At 49.1% G+C, this 20,664-nt stretch overlaps 1 protein-coding gene across 1 annotated transcript; it reads left to right on the top strand.

Annotated features, from left to right (window-relative positions):
• Positions 1-3,651: 3,651 nt before the first annotated feature.
• On the top strand, positions 3,652-19,922 carry FOSL2 (FOS like 2, AP-1 transcription factor subunit). Its single transcript, XM_027748881.2, has 4 exons — positions 3,652-4,155; positions 10,091-10,345; positions 13,934-14,041; positions 15,527-19,922. Exons 1-4 carry the CDS (start codon positions 4,057-4,059, stop codon positions 16,034-16,036), a joined length of 972 nt encoding a protein of 323 aa, XP_027604682.1. The 5' UTR covers positions 3,652-4,056; the 3' UTR covers positions 16,037-19,922.
• The last annotated feature ends 742 nt before the right edge of the window (positions 19,923-20,664 follow it).

Genomic DNA, 20,664 nt, shown 5'->3' with positions numbered 1-20,664 from the left:
GCTTCTTCACAGGAAATGTCTCAAGGGTTATAAGAAGAGCAAGAAGAAAGAGAATTGTGGATGCAATTTTTTTTTTTTTAATAGAAAATCAATGATCTTGCCCTCAGGCAGGTGGCACGGTGTGCCTGGTGCAGCCTGGCGATGTCAGGGAGGCTGGAGAAGGAGGTGCTCGCTGCAGGCTCTGCCACGTGCTTGCCAAGGGCCAAGTCAAAGCTGCTGCGGGTGCCCTTATCCTCTGCTCCTGTAAAAACACTGTGAAAAGCATTCCCAGGTCTGGTTTTCAGTCTCCTAATTGCTGTTGAAATTGAGAAGTGTGGGGAGCCAAGGTCTCATTTGCCTTACAATGATCCCCTCCTGCCCTGGAACCTGGGCTGGTCTTAATTTGTCTTTGGTTCAGGCAAGAATGGACTAGGCAGACGTACATGTTATCTCTTGTTTTTTTGGAAGCAGGGAGCCTATTGCACAATGAAGCTTGGTCTGGATGCAGATTAAAAATGCATGTGTCTGGGGCACTGAGAGCCAGGCTAGTCTGAGTTACTTCGATCAAAAAAATAAGAAGTATTACAAAGGGCTGATACGGGAATGAGGAGACTAAATGGGACTGAATATTTTTTCCTCATAGGACATACCCATCACTTCTGTATGTGTGAGCCTGTCTTAGCCAGAGGGGTTTTGTGCTCTCAGAACAGAAGGAACTTCAGTGAAGTCAACGCAAACACACAGTAAAAGTTCACCATCATATCTGGTGGCTGTGGGTCAGGTACTTGTGGAGGGAAAGGTGGTGTCAGTCCAGCTGTTCATCACCCAACAGGAGTGGACGGTTTGGCCTCAGGTGTGTGTTCAGCTTCCTGCAGTTCTTATAGGGCTTTTAACTTGGGGATTTACAAGTGTCGACTAATTGCATCCACATTAACTGCAGCCAAATATTAAAACAGCACATGAATGTCATTTGAAATGAGCTGTTCCCAGACTAGGACTCATGCAAATTTGGCAGGACAGGATAAATGTGCCAAAATCATGTTGGAATAATGCCTGAAAACAGTGCTCAAAATGAGCTTGAGCTGCAACATGAGGAGAGCAGGTAGTTCAGGTTTAATGATCTGATGCTGAAGGAAAAGCATAGAAACAAATCTAAGAGGAGCAATGAGAAACACTACCTCTTTTCCCCTGGAAAAATGCCTCAACACTAACACTCCAGCACCCCCATCTCACTCCCTGTTTCTGGCCATCTCTTCCTCCCTGCACCAAATACTTTTGCATTCCTAGCTGCACAGAAGCATGGATTCTACAAGCCCACGAGCCTTATGAGACACATGACCAGAGCCAGGGCTGGTGATCTCAGGTGACAGCAGTTGTTCCCAGTGTCTAGTAAACCCTGGGGCCAGCAGCATTCTCCACCTGAGGAAAGCTGGAGGCAGAGCCAAGGGAGGTGTGACCGGCCCAAACCCAGCCTCTGCTTTTGTCGAGCTTATTTATTATGGTGCCTATTTTACCCTGTTTCTCTTCATCTCTTGATAACTGCAGCCTGATTCCTCTCACATCTTGAACTAATTCTCTTCCCAGCAGAATGCAGCATGTGCAGATCACCTGCCTGATATGCTACCCAAGGGAAAACCCACGTCACAGCCTCACTGTGCCTGCTGGAGTACCTCTCCCCCTCCCCAACCCCTCGCTCCTAATGCGATGCGTGTTGGAAGCGTGGTGTTATTTTTACAGCCCTGTCCCCACCTCCCCCAAAGTCAGGTGCTGCCTGAAATAGGCCGACTAATTTGGAGTTAGAATTTCAATTGCCTGAAAAATTAAGGTGCTGAAAAACAAGCTGCGCCAGCAGGAGTTTTACTCCCAAATTCCTGGCTTGGTGCTGAAAAATAATCAAGCTCTGAAGACTTAGCACCACTGGGCTGCTTCATTTCAGAGTTCCCCGAAGGCTCTGGGATTGAGCTGGGTCCTACCTCTCCCTTCCCAAGGAGGACAGTGGGTGTGGAGGAAAGCCCATTGCACTCAGATGGGCTCCTGTGGGAAAATACTTTGTCCATGAGACAGCTTAAATGGGATTTTATAGCTTGAACTTAGGCGACTTTTCCTTCCCTACCAGCAAAAAGGACATGCTCAGGGCTGGGCAAATCCTCCAAGGAGGGTGAAAACAAGATATTTGGGATCTAAGAGCAGCATTAAATCAATCCATAAAGTAGCATCATTGCTGTATTCGCTGCAGATCACCTAAGAGCCCATGTTCTCTGCATGGATGGCTCTGCTCTATCTGCTTCTGCCATCTTCCAGCCTGTGCCAGTCAGTGACCTGGCAATACCAGAGCCACCCGAGGTCCTTGCTCCAGGAATTTCTACCGCAGGAAAGCCCAGGGTTGTTACCTGCTGTTCCTGGGACATGCTCTGGTTTTGCAGGTCTAGAGTGGCTCTGCAGCTAGATCCCAGGAGGATGGAGGAGTGAACTTAAAAAAATAAAAAGAAGTGAATAAATGAAATTAAAAAAATAAAAATCAGGGGAAAAAACAAAATCAAAGTAAGAATAGATATAAAATGAAAATAAGAATAAAAATAATACAAAATTAAAATAAAGTAAAAAGAAAAAAGATAAAAAGAAAAAAGGGAAAAAGAAAAAGCAAATAAAAATAAATAAAGCACAATATTAATAAACAAAATTAAAATGTGGTTAATTAAACAAATGAATATTATAAAAATAAAAGTAATAACCACAAAAATACAGAATTAATAAAATAATAAAAACATAAAATAATAAAAATATAGAAATAAAAATAGAAATAAAAATGAAATAAAACCATTTTAACACTTATAAAAACTAAACTAGTCTGAAGTTTGGTTTATTGATGCAGTGAAGGAATGGGCCAAGCACTGCCAGCCACCCTTCTGCAGGGAGTAGGGCTGGATCAAACGCCTCCCGAGACACCGTGGCAGGGAAAGCCGATCTGTGGGGCCAGACTTGCGCCCCGTTGCCCAGAAGTCACCCCCGCGCTCCCCGCTCCGGGCCGTGTGCCTGTCCCTTTAAATCCCGGCGGCCGGGCCAGGGAATCCCTCTCGAGCGCGTCATCCGCGGCAAGGAAACCCGCGCTCGCGTCGTGCGACGCAAATGACCATTTTTGGCAACGTGCGACAGCGGACGGGACCAAGCGGGGCGGGGGGGCGGGGCCTGCCGGGAACAGGTCGCCGCACCGCCCCCGCCGCTCCGCCCTCACCGCCCGCTCCGCCGCTCTCTGCAGGCCCCGGCGAGGTGGGCGGAGCGGCGGGGGCGGCGCGGCGGGCGCGGCGGAGGCGGGCGCCGTCCCCCGTGCCCGTCCCGCCTCCCCCGCCAGGGCGGCAGGTGGGAGGTTCCGCGCTGGCAAGGTGGGGCCGGTGCGCCGCGGGTTTGACGTGTGCGAGTGCACATGGTGCGGCGGCGGCGGGCGGATAATAAGCGAGCGGGGCCGGGGCGATGCCATTGCTCTGAGTCACCGCGGGCGCGCGGAGCTCCCGCTCTCCGAGCCGCGGGGCGCAGGACCCGGCTGAGTCACCCCCGTGCCGGGAAAAGGGGCGGCCGGTGTGTGGTGGTGGTGGTGGTGGAGGAGGAGGAGGAGGAGGAGGTTGGGGGGGCGGAGGAGAACCGCTCCGCCTGCAGCCCCCGGGGCCGCGGCCGCTCCGCCGGCGGGGCGAGTCTCGCCAGGCAGCGCGGAGAGAGGACATCGGCGAGCGCCTTCCTGCGCGCACGGCTCTGCTCCCGCCGCGCCGCCGGGAACTCCCGTCCCGTTCCGTCCCGTCCTGCCGGCGCTCAGCTGCCGACTGAGCTACTTACACATCGTTATTATTAATTTTGTTATCTCTTTTTTGTTTTTGTTTTTTACTTTTTTTTTTAACCTTCCCCCCCCCTTATTACCTCCCAAAGCCTTTTTTATTATTTTTTCCCCCTCTTCGCGGCGAGCGTTGGGAGGCGAAAGGCAAGAGCCGAAGAGGTCGGGAGGGAGAAGGGGGCGGGGAGACGGCGAGGGAGCGGCGGGTGTCGGTGTGGGAAGGCGGGGACGCGGCTCCCCCGGCCCGACCTCGGACCATGTATCAGGACTACCCCGGGAACTTCGACACCTCCTCCAGAGGCAGCAGCGGCTCCCCGGGACACCCCGAGACCTACTCGAGCGGCGCAGCCCAGCAGGTAGGGCCGGGCGCTGCCCCTCTCCCGCGGTCCCTGCGGAGACTGCTCCGAGCGCTCCCGGCACGGGAGTTCACCGCCACGCCCGGGGAGCGGCCGGCGCTTCCTCGGCGGTGGAGGCGCGGGCGCCCGGCGGAGAGGCGCCGGCCGCGGGGCTGCCCGCAGCCGCGGCCCGTCCTGTTGCCCCCAGCGGGGCGCCGCCGCTTTCCTTCCCGCCCGCCCGCCCCGGAGCGGGTGCCGTGCCGCGTCCGGCGGGACGCTGACCGGAGTTCCCGGCCGGCCGGGCCAGGCGTGCCGTGGGAGGTACGGCCTGCCCCGAGCGGGGACAGGCGCGGTGAGGAGCGCCTGGCGGGCAGCCGCCGCGGCCCCAGGTGCAGGGGGGTCGGCGGGGGTCGGTGCCGAGCCCCCGCCTGTCGCCCGGGAACCCGCCGCAGCGGCGGGCCGGGACCAGCTCATAAGTCACAGGGCTCCTCCGGTCGACTCCGCTCCGAGGTCGGTAGCGCGAATACAGGGACGCACTGAACTCTTCCTCCTTCCTGCTTTTGTTCTCGTCAGGAGCTTCTCGGTGTCCCAGCATACCGCTCCTGTCCGGGCAGTGCCCGCGGCTCTCCAGCAGCACTTTGGGCGGCTTCCCTGGGACTTTGGGAGGTGCTGCTCAAGTTATTCACGGTGCTGCTGCAGCCGCCGTGGAACGCGCAGGGGTAGCTGAAAGTGGGCTCTGGGTCTTTCAAGCGCCCGCAGTGGTCTTCCCGCTTCTCACCCCGCTAAACTTTGGCTCCGGGGCACTGACACTATCTATTCCTTTCCCGCGGTGGGACCCCGGGGCCAGCGGAGTGCCGCTCTCCTCAGCCCGCTGCCCGCCCGCTTCTTGATTCTGCCCGGAGCCGCTGGCCGCGGAGCGGCCGGCGACGGCTTTTCCCGAGCTGGAGTTTCCTGGGGCCCGCAGGAGCGCTCCCCGCGCCGTCCGGCCCTGCTCCCCCCGCAAGCCCCGCTGCCGGGCGGCGCTTGGAGAATGGGAGATATTTCCTGTGGAAGCGGCGTGAATTCACGGACCTAAAAGCCCAGTCGGGTGGTTTGGGTTTTTTTGCCTTTCATTTTCTTAAGAAAGCACCTCGGAATGACTTATATGCCTAGATAGACTAAATCCACCACTTCTGGGGAAGGCATTACACAATCGGGCCAGTTATACAAACCTGGGTTATTTCATAACTTGTTTACATCAGCTGGCCCAGCCTCAGTCTTTTTTTTGCCTTTTCAGAGTTGGGCTTCACCCCCCCCCCCCTTCTCACAATATTATTATTTCTTGTGTGGCTTGTATGAGAGAACTGGCAGCATAAGCAGAGTTGTAGCCTTCGCATCAAGAAGTCATAGGATCATTAAAAAAAAAAAAAAGGAAAAAGGTCCAGTTTTAAACTCTGCCAGCCGTACCAGCCCGTGACATTCCTCACATTAAAGAAGTTTTACCAGAAATGACTCGCTGCCGCTCCCCGCCTGTTCCAAATGCATCTCGCTGGTGCCCTCTGCGGGTTGCGGACTGAGGTTTCCCGGGATTCTAGCTCAGCTAAAGCTTATTCCTTGGTTTACAGTAAGTGCCGGGACAAGGTAGGGGAGCGGGAAGGGGGACTGAGAAACTGGAAACGCCCGGCAAGCTGCAAGTCCTCACTCTCCCTTTCCTCCTGTGATTCAACAGCTGCGCTGGATTCGAGCACTTGCTGCGGGAGGTCGTGAAACTCCGTCACCACTTAATATTTGAGCTGTCGTGGTCCAAGCGATAACTGGGTTTTCCCCTTTTTCTGGGGCTGCGCATCTTCCCCAGGCAGCTCGTGTGCGAGGCGTTTGATATAGGGACCAGAGCCCGGTTTCTAGGGTTACTATCTGAAACGGGGCTTTGAGCAGGACGTAGGCTTAGCAAGAACATAAATGTTTTCTTTAAGAATCTGGGAGATTTCTCAAGGCCTTGTAGATCGTCTTTCCCTTGATCCTTACAGATGTTGTAGATTAGGATCAAATGTAAGCGTTGCCTTTACCCCAGCAGTCGGGCTGTTATGCTCATTCTGGTCTAGGGAGATCTGCGGAGTTTTATCGCTACAGAAAATATGCATTGCAGAAATTTTTTTCTTTAGTGTGTGCTTTTTTTTTTTTTCCCCAAAAGCAAGAAAAGATGCATCAGTCACATGTTTAAATGGAAACTGTGTCTCTGAGCCAAAACTTTGATGCTTTTTAATTATTTTTTCCCATACTGCACAGCACTGGAACATTTTTCTTTTCAGTTGCGTGTCATGCTATTTTCCTAATCACTGACTTGCCATGTGGTAAACATAGACTTTAATGGGAAGAGTTTGTGTACTCTTTCAGACCAGTCAGCTTTCCCCTGAGATATCATAGCACTGTGTCCAGTTTTCCTTCAAGGAGATGTTCAACATGGGAGACCCATCAGGGGCTTTGTATTTTTTATATCACATATACCCTATATTTGATAACCGAGTAATTGTTACAGATGCTTTGGGTATTTTCTTGGTTGCTTCATTGTTGGATTTGATTATATTTTTTTTGCCTAGCCATTTTACCCATTTCTCAACTGGCTTCTGGTGCTGCTCAGCACTTAGAGGTGTAAGTGAAGGTCTGGAGAGGAACGAAGAAACAACAGGGTGTGGTATAGAAACTCCTCCCTAAGATGGAGAAGGGAACCATGAAGACAAAGCTTGAAATGTTTCTGTGTTGTCTGTGCTACTTTGTGAGCTGCTAATGCAGTCTGTCCCTACCCATGGTAGGACTTGCTGGAGCCTCCCCCAGCTGTGGATCTGAGGAGGCTCCCGTCCAACCCCATGTTTTTAAGACAGAGCAGAGGCTGACCTCAGTTCTTGGCACTCTTAATAACAGGACTTTTTCTGTTTGCTGTTTAGTTGTTGGGGTTTTTTAATGATACCTTCATCTGCGTGTTGCTTGGGTCAGGAGGCGAGCGGTGGCTTGGTGGTTGAGCGTGTGCTGCGTGTGTAGCCCTGCAATCTGGCTATCACCACATCTTCTCTGTAGTGCTGGGAATTCCTTGTAGATAAGAAGAACCGAGAGCTGGCAGAGAGGTACCTCCAGGAGCCTCTCATGGGTCAGAGGATGAGAGTTGTGCATGTCCTGGGAGATGAAAAGGCAGGAGGGGCTCTGGAAAGAGGAGAAATGGGGAGGTGGGTGAGGGCAGGCAGTGCTGCAAGGCTGGCAGGGGGACTGAAGCTTTCCGAGACGGGGAGGCATGAGGAGAGCAAAGCTGGGGCTGCAGTTTGGGGAAAGGTCTGGCATTCTGATATGAGGAGGCCAGTGCTCAAAGGGGCTGTATAGGGGAGGTGGCAGGGAATTCAGGGCCTGCCACTGCAACCAGCAGCATCCCAGGAGTCAGAGCTGATGGCCACTGGGCAGAGCGTGGGGGGCCAGCAGCATTTTGGCACAGGAAAGCTGATCCAGTGCAGTGTTCTAGCAGGGAAGGCGAGGTATGTGGGGAAAGCCTGACCAGTCAGGAAGTAATGCTTGTAAAACCTGGCGGTAGACTGAGCACTCTGTATCTGAAGACTCAGCCTGCCACAGCAGTGTGTCCCTTAGTTAGTTATCCAGGAAAAATACTTCCTTTCGAGAGTATTTCAGAATACAGATTTGGAGGATTTTTTCTTTCTAAGATATTTTGTGTTATTAGAAAGGAAGCTGGTGACAGATGGGGCATGGTACCGAGAGGAACTGATCTGTTCCCCAGGTCTGCAAGCAAGCATCATGGAGCTGCAGAGTGATGTGGCTGAACTGAGCAGCTCCCCTTTGCAGTCCAGGAGATTCTACTAGTGTTAGGGAAGGATCCTAGGTTGAATACAGGAGTGATTGGAAGTGCTCACTTTATCAATAACTTGGAGCCTGATCTTTGTCAGATGCTTCTATTATATGTGGCTGATTTGGTGGTGGATCTGACTCTCCCAACCTCTGTTGGGAATTTTTAGCCTATTGCTGGGTGTTGGAGGCAAAGGTTTGTTCTGGAGTGCAAATGGTGTCTGGATGGCAGAACACCAGAAGATCTCTGAATGTTTTGCAGCCATAGCTTTCTAGTGTCCCTGAAAAGAAGACAGGACTTTTCCTCTCTGTTTATTTTTTTGGATACAAAAGGGATGGTGACACAGGTAGGTGTCTTGGTAGGCTTTGGTAGAAGCCACTCATGGAGCAGGAAGCAGGGCTCACATCCCTTGAGTTGAGCTTGTAGTTTAACTAGTCTTGCACTTAATTCCTTCTGTGAAGGTAAGGTCCCTTTGTGTTCTGGTTGTGGAAGCACCAGGGCATCCTCTCCTGTGCCATGTGGTCACAGGCTACACCAGGCAGAGCAAAGGAGGGGATTTGCACCCATAAATTCTGATGTAGTGTTGACAGTTTGCAGCTCTGGGCCTCTATAATTAACTGGGAGAGGTGGCACGCACTCTGAAATGTGGGGTGAGATGAGGCTGTGTTGGACTTAAGCTCCAAGTGAATCTCTGAGGTTCTGTTGGGGGGTTTTGCCAAGGTCTTGGTGCCAGTGTCATCTTCTCTGTGTAATTCCCCCACCTGCTTAACTTGACTCACTCCTTCCTTCTCTCATCCTTTCTTGCTAGATGTTCAGCTGTCCAAAGCTGTAAGTCGGCAGTTGTCAGTATTCAGACTGGATCTCCTGATCTCCAGGCGTTGGCAGCTGGCTAATGCTGGCCCAAAGTGCTGTAGCTATCAGAATTTGAAATACTATTTGCAGTAGCCTTGGTTTAACAAAGCACTTAAGGTGCTTGACTAGGCACACCCTGAAAAGGAAATCTGTGTTGAAGTGCTGTACCTTATCTGGGACGCTTACCTGAGCTGAGGTCAGGCTGATGCAAGGGCTCTCGTTTCTCTGGAAAGCCAGTTTGTCGACCCAAGAATGCGCGTTTTTCACGGAATCATTTCAAGGCTTGCAAATCCGTGGTGGTGACTGCCACAGGTCCTACAAGCCCTGTCCCTTGCACAGTGATTGCTGGAGCAAGGCATGTCTGTCTGTTAATCCCAGTCTAACCATTGAAAGCCTCCTGAAGGAGCTCAGCATAGACAAAAGCATTCTTTCTCCCCTTCTTCCCCCTCCGGGGACAAGTGATTGTTTTCCTTGCAATTTAGTGCCAGCATATTATCCAGATGGATTTACCTCTGTCTGAAACAAGGTGTACATGTATTTTGGAGGCGATCATTACCTGCTGCCTTGGTTTTACTGCTGCCTTGTTTTGTCTAGACAGTGCAGAGAGCTGCAGGGAACTTGTCCGATCTGAATCCTAAGACCTATTTTATAGGCTGCTATTAAAATACATATCCTCGCACGTAACCATCCTGGGGCCGGGTTTCTCGCCCTGCATGTGTGGCAAGTGCAGAACCAATGAAGAAGAGGCAAGCTGCTGTTCTTGCCATACCAAACCCTATGTGGACCAAGCCCAAATTTCAGGGCAGTCCTTTGGTAGAAGGCAGCTTCATCCTTCTTGGTAGGGGCATTTCAAAACTGAAGTTTCTCTTCCTTTTCTTTGGGCTCACAGAGAAGTGTTTCTCTAGAAACTCCCGAATTCCCCTTTTACTCCCCACCGGAAGGAGCGGTGGGCACAGGCAGGAGGTGGCAGTGGTGGGGACACTGCCTGCGAGGGGAGGCTGGGGGGGTTTGTGGGGGAAGAGGAAGGAGGCTGGGAGAGGCCAGAGCTGCTCCAGAGGGAAAGTGCCTGAGCCCAGTGATTCCTCAGGGGGCTGTGTTAGGCAGGGGCAGCCTGGGATGCTGCAGAGGCACCAGCTGCTGGTGTTTGTGCTTCAGGTGCCGCTTTGATCCTCACTGGTGCCACTCCTGAGGGCCTAGCTCGTTTCGGAATAACCACTTATGTTCTGCTTTCATTGATGGTTTCTTTTCTTCTCTGTCCCTCTTCTCCTCTGCCTTTCCTCCTAGAAATTTCGAGTAGATATGCCAGGATCAGGCAGTGCTTTTATCCCTACGATCAACGCCATCACAACCAGCCAAGACCTGCAGTGGATGGTCCAGCCCACCGTCATCACCTCCATGTCAAGCCCTTACTCTCGTTCGCACCCCTACAGCCACCCGCTGCCCCCGCTCTCTTCGGTGGCCGGACACACAGCCCTTCAGCGTCCTGGTGTCATCAAAACCATCGGGACAACAGTGGGACGGAGACGAAGAGACGAGCAGGTAACCACAGTGGGGAGAGCAGCTGAGAGTGCCTTGAAAACAGATGTACAGGGATTCCCCCCTGCCCCCTCTTGGGATCTCCCAGCCCCAGAAGGGAGCACTGAGGTCTGTCCCCAGCACTGTACAGGCGCTGGGGTTTCTTAGGGTGCCGTGGAGCGTAAGCTGGAGACTGACTCTTAGTGCTGCTTCTCATCGTGTGGCGAGATTTACCCAGTCTTCATCAAACGCTTCGCACCACCGGGCCGCATTGTGGCTCGGTTTCAAAAGCAGGTGAAACTCTGAAGTCGAGCCCTGGGTTTCAATTTGAGTGTCTCTGCTGCTCCAGGCAGAAGAAAACCTCCAAGCAAGCAGAGGACCTTTCATGTAGGTCCTTTACAAATCTGACACCCAAATGACATCACTTTAGGGTTTTCTATCTGCTCTGTGGCAGCTAGCATTGCTCCAGTCTCAATTTGTGTGATACCCCCAGTACCAGCCAGCATCATACGGGGAGGAACAGCCTCTCTAGAGCACCTCAGCTCTAGCAGCAAAAGTCTTCTGAATATCCGGGGTCCAAATCCACGTTCCCACTACAAATATGCAATTGCTTGATCTTTTTGCAGAAGTGAGGTGGGGATCCTGTAAGAGATTTTTCTGCTTCAAACCCAGTGGTATTTTCATAACTGAGATGGGGTGGCTTGTACCACTGCTGCCCTGTGCTCAACCTGGTAGACCAGGTGCAGGCACCTCATCTTCTGGAGATCCTTTCAGCCCTGTCGATCTCTTCTTAGTTGATCTCTTTCTTAGTAAGAAACAGCCTTCTCCAGGGCTGTCTGGTGAACAGCTATTCACACTGCTAGGCTGATTTCTTTTTTTAAAAAAATATATCTGAATAAACTAGATCTCCCCAAATTGTTCCCAAGTTGTGTGGGTTGCTGCAGAGCAGTGTAATGAGACGCACTGCACACCCTCCATACAAGAGCACACACTATTGCGTGAGGGCTGTTTCCAATAAGTCTCACCAGCCCTACTTTTACTTCCACGTCATCTGTTTTGATTCACTGTCCGATTATTTTATGTGAAGTTGCTGTCTGGTTTAGACCTAAGAGGTTAAAGTCAGAGTTTAGCAGTACCTCTGCACAGGGAGCTGGTATGGGTGCACTGAGGACCCATTTTTGGGAGGAAGAATGGGGCAGCCGTGGTGGGTCGGTACGTGCCAGCCCTTTCCATCAGCTGGAGCTATTTCCCAGTTTCCTGCGTGCAAGGCTGGTGTCCAAAGGCAAGGAAGGTCTCACGAGAACTGGAGGAATAATTAGCAACAACTAATTTGTTTGACAAATGCTGCCTCTGTGTTCACAAATTGGCCGTGAAGAGATCACCATATTCTCTGCTTTATTTGTTGTTCAGAGTTATTTGCTGAAGGATGCCTGCCAAGCAATTCCTGGCCTGTGGCTTGTTTGCAAGGCGTTCATTGTGGGTCGTTCAAAGCCAAGTCCTTTTGATTAGACACGTGCTAAGGCAGTACCCGGGCACTTTACCGTGGCTCTTTGGCTCAGGTTTCCACTGTTGGTGCTTTGAACACCACACGGAGTGCCTTTTTGGAAAACATTGTGTAACACTTTATGAAAAGAGCCTGTTTTGATGAATGTTCCTGACAGTGAATGCACGTATTGGGCTTGGACAAGCTATGGATAACGCGTACAGCAGGGGCACGAAGAGTGCCAAATCCAACTGCTTTCAAACAAGTCCAGCAACCACTGACGGAATATTCCTTTTTAGACCTGGTAAAATATTAAGAACGTCTAGATTAGGGGTTTCAGGCCTGTCTGAGATATTTTTTTTTTTTTTACAAGGCAGAGCCTCTGAAACAGATAATTTTAAAATGACTGAAGGCCCTGGGAGGAGAAATTTTGCTCCCAACATATTTCAATGAGATCTGTGCTTCTGAAGCATGAAAGGGCTCTTGAAAACTGTGCATAGAGGCCCCAAGTCAGCATAGCTTCTGTGTGCATACTTAGTGCTTTGCAATACTGTAGATACTTGTGTACAAATACTTTTTTACCCTGCACACATCTGGGCTGGAAAGGGAGTGGGCAGAGCTGTAGAGGGGAGAGTGGGGCCTGCAGGGGCTCCTTACTGGGGGAAATATGCTGCCCAGCAGAATGGAGGTACTCTCCACCCTAAAATGGAGCACTGTGATCTGCTGATAGAAAAGTTTTTGGGCCTAAATCCTGTGTCTTGCAGTCCTAGAAGCGCTTGTGTTGCTCAGTGAGCATCCAGGGGCTCGCATTACATGCAGGTGAAATCACCGGCACAATTCAGATCCTGAAAAAAGCAGAAATGAGCAAGCTGAATGCCCAGAGGCTGAAGTAAATTCACTGAAACACCAAACATCAAAATTAAGGAGATAGAGGAAGCCAAAACAACCCAGACTGAGGTTAGAGTAAAACTAACAACAAAAAGAAAAGCTGGTAAAAGGATGAATGTCTCATTTGCAACATGTAGAGTCCATGAAGATGTTAAAACCGAAAGCTTCTATGAAAAGGGGTTTCTTTCCATTCTCTGCTGGCACGTGCTGTGAGACCTGACACTTGCTTTGCAGGGTGTCAAGGTTTCACTTTTGTTTGCAGTCACTAGCCCAGAGCCCCTGCAGCACACACCAGCTTGGTGAGGCTGAAGTCCAGGGCATGAGGTTGATCCCCAGCGGAGGAGGATGCACAGCTGAACATATGCCCCGAATCCCCGTGGTGGTCTGTTTGCGCCGGCTCCCGCAAGCCATGTGCTGCAGCGGAGAGCTGGGCTACACTCACCCTGTCCATGTGCTGCTCTACTGGCTCCCCGGCCTTGGCAGAGGCACAAACCTATCTGCTGCTGCTGGGATTTGTAAAACCTTGTCTCAAACCCCAAAAGCTAGGCATAACTTGACCAGATCTTGTGGGCTTCTGCTCACTTCCTCTGTTTCGCAAGAGCGTAGCTGGATGGATTGCTATGGAATTGCTCCTGATTTACATCAGTGAGGATATCAGCTGGCCTCAGGAAGCCCTTGGTATCACTGGAGCCTTGCCTGCTGATGCAAGAAGCAGTATGTTATCTAGCTGAGTGCTCAAAAATTTGAGGTCAAATTTTTGAGTAATATAAATCATTGTTGCTTCACGGACTCCATGGGAGCTCTGCTGTTTTCCCTGTTTCCCCCTCTACCCCATCCCCGACCTTCAAGCAAGCAACTATTATTGTGTGGGAAACAGCAGATACTTTCTTTCAAGAAAGAGGCACTTACAACATCATGCTCTGGTTTTGCTTAACGTACCACCCAAGTTGTGAAACAATCAGAGCATCTTTTATCTGTTTGGCCTTGGTGCAGATTCACTGTCCTCTTACACAATCTTCTCCCTGCACCCTGCTCCATCTTCTCCTCACCCTTCTGCTAAGATCTAGTGCAGGCAGAGATACTGTGTGCTTTCATCTTCTGCTGACATCAGTGAAGAGGGGGAGTGCTCAGCATCCTGCTGGATCAGGCCTTTTTCCTTTGCGTTGCGGTTAAATCCTCACAAACTTAAAGGAATGCCTTCATCAGATCTGATTGTAGATTTTCTTGGCACTTGCCCACAGCTGTCGCCTGAGGAAGAAGAGAAGCGAAGGATCCGGAGAGAGAGGAACAAATTGGCAGCTGCTAAGTGTCGTAACAGGCGTCGAGAGCTAACAGAGAAACTCCAGGCGGTACGTGCTCTGCATACATTTCTCCTTCCTTGTCTCCTGCCCTTTGGACCAGTTCGAAGGGCATTGTTCTTCCTCCACTAGCATGTTCAAGGAAGATGCTTCACAGCACACTCTGCCTTCCCCTTCCAAGGCTGCCCAGTAGCATTGCTCCTGCATCAACAGTGGTTGGAGGATGAGGAGGACTTGGGCTTGGAGCTCAGGACCCTAAATTCTCCTTGCTGAGTGTCCAGAATGTCCTAGGAGCTCTCTTCGCTTCTGGCTTCCCAGCTAGCGCGAGTCCGCTTGACTCTGGTCTTCCATCAGTGAAAATAAAGGTGCTGTGTGCCTCAAAAGCAGGCTTTAAGGACAAAAGCACTGAAGAGGAAGGCTCATCTAAAAGCAGTAGAAAACAAGGCAGATGTTATGTGTACCTATCAAAGCTACATCCTTTAGGCTTAACCTTTCTTTGGGCATGGGGCGGGGGTAACTGCCATCCTTCAAAAAGGAAGCACTGCAGAGACATGTGCCCTACTGCCGCAGGGGTAATAGCTAAGATAGAGAAGGTAGGGCTGAGCGCAGGAAGAGAGGGGTGGGTAAGGGACTGGTTGAAGAGGAGGCAAGGATGGCTTGTGTTGAAAGAGGCCGAAGGGAAAGCTCCAGTGCTTCTGCTCAAGGACCAGCCTGGGGCTGGTTTTATCCAGTGACCTTGTTAACAAGCACAGCTGCAGCAGTGAAAGCACACCGGTGAAATGTGCTTCTGACTAGAATTCAGGAGGTGTTCTCAGTTAGAGGAGGCAGGACATCCTATAGAAATGTCATGACTAAAGTAATAGAAGTGAGAGGAGTGCAAAGTGGGAAGTCATATCCTGAAGGAATGAGGGTGAGTTCTTTGTGAAATTATGAGTTCCTCATATGGGAAAGTACTAATTGCTCACAGATTGACTATGAGGCATCAGTGCTATGTGACCATGGGAAAGGTAAATGTATTAAGCGTAGGATGCATCAAGGGTTACATCCAGTGGAGACAAAAGTGTTAGTCATTTGGGCAAGAGTCAGGCAAGTGTCAGACCTAATCTGGAGTACGCACTACAGAAAGAAACATTTTAGAGATTGCTATACACTAACTCTTGTCTAAGTGAAAAGAATATGATTAGCTCAACACAAAAAACAGTGAGAGGAGATCTGGGTCCTCTCTGCTAAGATATCTGTCAGGCAGAACAAGAGAGAAGACTGAAGTCACGGGCCAAGACAGAATGGCAGAAGCTGGCCATCACTTTATGAGAAGATTATTTATAACCCTTAGTTTGGTGAAGTTTGGGAATAGCCTACTAGTAGACACATGAAACACAAGATGCTCAACTGGCAATGACCTGGTGCCTGCTCGGCTCATGAAGAGTCTGGGGTGTATCTGTCTGTGCCAGATGGGACCTGGACTTGATGGCCATGGTCCAGGTGAGGAGTAGTTCCAGAACCTTTGGTATTTATTTATTCCCCTTTTGTCTGCAGGAAACTGAAGTGCTGGAGGAGGAGAAGTCAGTGCTGCAAAAGGAGATTGCTGAGCTCCAGAAGGAGAAGGAGAAGCTGGAGTTTATGCTGGTGGCTCACAGCCCTGTGTGCAAAATCAGCCCCGAGGAACGTCGGAGCCCACCATCGAGCAGCCTCCAGAGCGTTAGGACTGGAACAAGTGGAGCAGTGGTGGTGAAGCAGGAGCCTGTGGAAGAAGAGATCCCATCTTCCTCTTTGGTCCTTGACAAAGCCCAGAGGTCTGTCATTAAGCCCATCAGCATTGCTGGAGGTTTTTATGGGGAGGAGGCACTCAACACTCCCATCGTGGTGACCTCAACACCAGCCATCACTCCTGGCTCCTCCAACTTGGTGTTCACCTACCCCAACGTGTTAGATCAGGAGTCTCCTCTCTCCCCTTCTGAGTCCTGCTCCAAAGCTCACCGGAGGAGCAGCAGCAGCGGGGACCAGTCCTCGGATTCCTTGAACTCTCCCACCTTGCTGGCATTGTAATCCCCCTGCAGTCCCCCATTTTGCCAGTGTGTTACATCCACCCACAATACCATGGGGGGAGTCCCCCTCCACCGGATTAGAGACAGGCACAGGATCGTTCAAGCACAAGGGCAGCAAGAACAAGGATGGGGAAGTGCTACAGCTCCAGGAAAGAGAGTGAGGACCAATGCCAGCTCCCTGGAGGCAGGCAACGGCAAGGGTGGGACTGACATGCCAGGACTGTTTGGAGAGGGTGCTGTTCCCTCTCTAGGGACTGCCTAGGAAAACCTCTTTGTGGCCATAGTGGACTTGGGGAGCACTCCTGGCTGGAACTGAAGGCGAGCTGCAGACAGTTGCTAGTCATCCCTTTCCTTTGTGGATTGATCTGATCAGTTGTGCTCTGTGCTTAAATCATTCTGGTTAGTTGATCTTACAGCTTCTCTCTTGCCCTCTCTCTCTCTCTGCTTATCATTTCCGATGTTGTCGATCCCATTACATTTCATCCAGTTGCTCTGAACTCTAAAGGCTTGTTAGGATCTTTCCTCTTGGGAGCGGCTGCGGGAAACATATAGGTTGCCCAGACAGGAGGGGGACAGCTGGGAGGATGGGGAGAGAGGGGGATCAAGAGGAGCCCAAGAGCTCAGCAGCAAGGGCAGAGCTTGTAATCTCTAGGCTAGGGCACAGAGACAGCAGGAGGCTCTCTTTTAAAATGTAGATATGTTTGTCTCCTTGGGCTCCTCAAAAAAACAAGTTAGCATCTCAGGGCCAAAGTAGCATCAAAAGCTGCTGGGCTGGCACTTACCAGTGTCTTTGGCAGGGTTTTACCCTGGTTTGCTGGATATCACGTCTGCTGCTTGTTGTTTACTTTTCTTGGGCTACCCAGTGTCTAGGGAGTATTGCATCTTCCTTCCTATCAGAGCTGCTGACTCAGAGCTCTGAGATTCTCCCCTCCCCTTGGGCATATTTGCAGAACATGCTACCGAAAAAGAGGGGGCACCACGTGTCTATAAATCTAGGATGGAGACAGGCAGCAGCTAAGGGGGTGAAACTAGCTGGTTGTACCCTTGCTGACTTTTTCCTTGTTGGGAAACAAAGCAGCATGCATCCACCAGCTCTTACTGGTAGGTGTTGTTTGCTCAGAGATTCCCAATTCCGAGGTTGAGGGGAAGGTAGGGGGTCCAACCTCCAGCACAGCACAGGCCACAAGGCACTCCTGATCAGGCAGGAGTGGCATGTTTGAAGTGTTGACCTCTTTGAACTAGAAGAGAGCTGTATTAGCCATAAACTCTGGCAAATGATAAATTGACAGCAGAGGAAAATTGATTAGTGTTATTTGCACCTCGGTCTTTGGCCTCTTTTTTTTTTTTTTTTTGCATTCTAATTGATCTGGAGTTTTTGGTGTTGATTGGCCTGAAGACAAAAAAAACAAAGCAGAGGGCTCTTCCTGTAGCCCTGGGTCCTTGTCTTCTCCAGCCTTAGGGCTTGGCTGCTGCTACTAAGTGCTCACAGGGGGCACAAGCTCTCCAGTGCTGATGTTCACTACTGAAAACAGTAACATGTGTAACCTATTCCTACTTGGGGCCAAGCTCAATCCCTGTTGATGTCAAGGCACTGACAAACCATGACCCTGTGCACACTAGGATTGCCCAGCTTGCCAGCTAAGCCACTTAGGGGATGGCTCTCTGGTCCTGCCTGTTGAAGCTGTGGTGGCAGCTATTTATTTTGGTGTGATATTTTCTTGTTCTTTTATATATTTTTTCTTTTTTTTTTTTTTAAAGTCAACTGAAACCAGGGTATTTCTTGGTCAGGCTGGACCTGGAGAAATGCAATGTACAATTATAGGGCCAGTCCTATGAGATGCAAAACTGCTGCAGTTGCCACCAACTCCACTGGAAATTAATAGGGCTTAGTCTTGTGGAAGTGGACTTTTACTCAGAACTGGCTTCCCTCAAACCCTGGCCACTGCCCATTCCTTGAGTTATTTCAAAGGGACACTACTTTTGGCTCTAAAGGTAGACTTTGTTTTTTTTATTAATACTATTATTTTTAAACCCAAGTATTTACCAAACCTGCCAGAAATAAATATATGAGTGATATTTTTGCTTCATAAAGCTGATTGGGATTCTTTTCTTTATTGCTTAAATGCTTTCATCCTTATACCGGTGCTAGAGGTTTCAAACTGAGCTTACACGACACGTAAAATTGATAAAGGAGTTCTGTTGTCCTTACATATACATCAAAACTTCCTTTTTAATAAAGTAGACCTTAAATTTCCCATAGATAGCACAGAGGATTCTCTTTTTCCTCAGGTTTTATGTAGATGATATCACTTTAGGTGAAACTGCTGCTTCTCTGTCTCCATTTTGCCAAATGCTTGCTTGGGCCAGTCTAGGCTGAGAATCTAAAGCTGTTCAATAAAATGTCTCTGCATGTCATTTCCACTCATTTTTTAGCAGAATGCAACACTGATAAGTGGTGAATCCTAAAGTGATACAGCTACTTTTGAGGTTAGCTGACCAGTATTTCTGTCTCCAGGGAGATCAGGAACATCTATCCCTTCTAGGGGTTTCAGGAAGTCAGGTGCCTCCTCAGACCTAACTGGTGGAATAACAAAAACCTACCTTTGCTTTTGGTCACTGAATCATTGCCAAAAGGAGCTGCAGCTGGTCCTTGCCCACTGCCTCCTGCCTGGTCATTGACCTTCTCAGACACAGGATGAGATGCTCCCCTTTCCTGTCCTGTGATACTGATACTATGTGAAACTGCTTAAAAAGAGGATTATTTTCTACTGTTTGGAAAAAGCCCCAAATACCTTGTGCCTGCCCATTTTGTCCCTCAAATCTCTCAGAGGATGTCTGTGATGGGATCGTTGGTTCCTGGAATTTTGTATTTTGTGGATCAGCCTTACTTTTGTTTGGTTTCTGGCAGCCAGGTACAACTTGAGCTCTGCTGCTGTTTTGGTCTGGCCCTGCATTTTTTTTTTTTTTGGTGTACTCTTTGGGAATTGATTGTCTTCCCTGTCCCCAAAATCCTCTAAATTTAGTGTCTCCATGTTCTGCATGTAATGGGAGTGTGGGAGCTGTTATAACTAGTGCTGACCAAGAGTTGTTGAAGTCAATAGAAAAAGACCCAGGGAATTTCAGCTGGTATTGGGTCAACCCCCTAGTGACTGGCTCAACAAAGCCTCTCATAACATCAGAAATTAATCAATGCCAAAATGGGAGGAGCAGTAGCAGCTGCACTGAAGGAAACATTCAGCTTCCGGGTGATGTTTGCCGTTCCAGTTTTGCCCTTATTCCTCCTCCCCCCCTCCTAGTTGTGGCATTGCCTTCATATATTCCTTTCTCATAGATGTGGAGACTGGGTAAGTCTCAAACTACTTGTGATGTGATGGGATTCGGGACCAACATGCTGGGGACAGTAGCTGTCTGTTGCATTTTTTATAATTATTATTTAAATTATCTGTTTAGTTCATCTGAACCTTTAATTTTGCTGCTTACTGTGTGTAGGATCCACCTGGCCTTCATCCTAAATGAAAAGAAAAAAAATGAAAACAAACTTAAGACACCTCCCTTCTCCCTGGTCTCTTACTATTTATTGGCAGGCAGCTGTCTTGTGCCTGCTCCAGCAGATCTGCCCGCCACTAATTTAACATCCTCCCGACTCACATTCTTGGTGTTTGGTTGTTGACTTTTTTTTTTTCCTTTTTGGTGTTGCTTTTTTTTCCTATTATAAAACAGACTTCTGAAATGTAAGAAATCTTACTATCATGACACAAGTTCATTTTCATTAGGAAGGCCAAGTCAAACATTTTAAGAGGTGGGGGGAACAATCTAAATTTTATTTCTTATTTATTTATCATGTTTACATCTTTTTTTTTTTCTGTTTAAGACTTGGATATAATAAAGAAAGCATTAAAAATACTTCAATCTTCTTTTTTTAGGCTAATAATATTTTTTTTTGATTCCTTAAATAAAAGATTCTGGGTTTTGTTGTTGTCTGTATAAAATGTAAAAAGAGATATGTTTCAAAAGATGCATTATCATTCCTCTGTGAACAGTAGGTGGAGTTCAGGACAAATCTCAGAATACAAGATAATAATAAAATCCCATCCTGTTTTACTTAATTGTTCCCCTCCTATCCTGTATGATTAAAGGGTTATTCCACTTTCTTGTTTGTGGTTACTTGATGTTAAAACCATAATAAAATGTGTAGAAAATAGGTATCCAATTGTTTTTGCTCAGTGAGAGGATAAACTGTTGTATATATCTTGATATACTGTGTAGTTCAAAGTAACATCAGTAAGGGATAGTGCATCTTTATTAGAGCGATGTTACTCGTGTCACTAAAGTCTACTTTAAGATCCTCAGATACAGAAAGGGCCTGATTCTGATTCCACTCTCCTGGGGCCACATTGAAAGCATCAGTAGCATTTTGCTGCTGCAAAGTGGGAGTCAGAGGTGGAATCAAGCCTCAGTGATTAACGGGCAACCATGGGGATTACTGAAGGTTTGGGGGCACCATTATCTTTTTTTTTTTTCTTCAAAAGTTTTATATCATGGTTTTTCTTTTTTATTGTTTGTCTGCAATGAAATAGTTTCTGCCAAGGAGGTTCTTAAAGATGACTGCTGAAGTGGGACCTTTCTTTG

Source organism: Pipra filicauda, unplaced genomic scaffold (genome assembly GCF_003945595.2).
Source record: "Pipra filicauda isolate LSUMZ 115617 unplaced genomic scaffold, ASM394559v2 scaffold156_size1729456_pilon, whole genome shotgun sequence".
Lineage (NCBI taxonomy): Eukaryota > Metazoa > Chordata > Aves > Passeriformes > Pipridae > Pipra > Pipra filicauda.
This window is presented reverse-complemented; position numbering and strand designations above follow the sequence as displayed.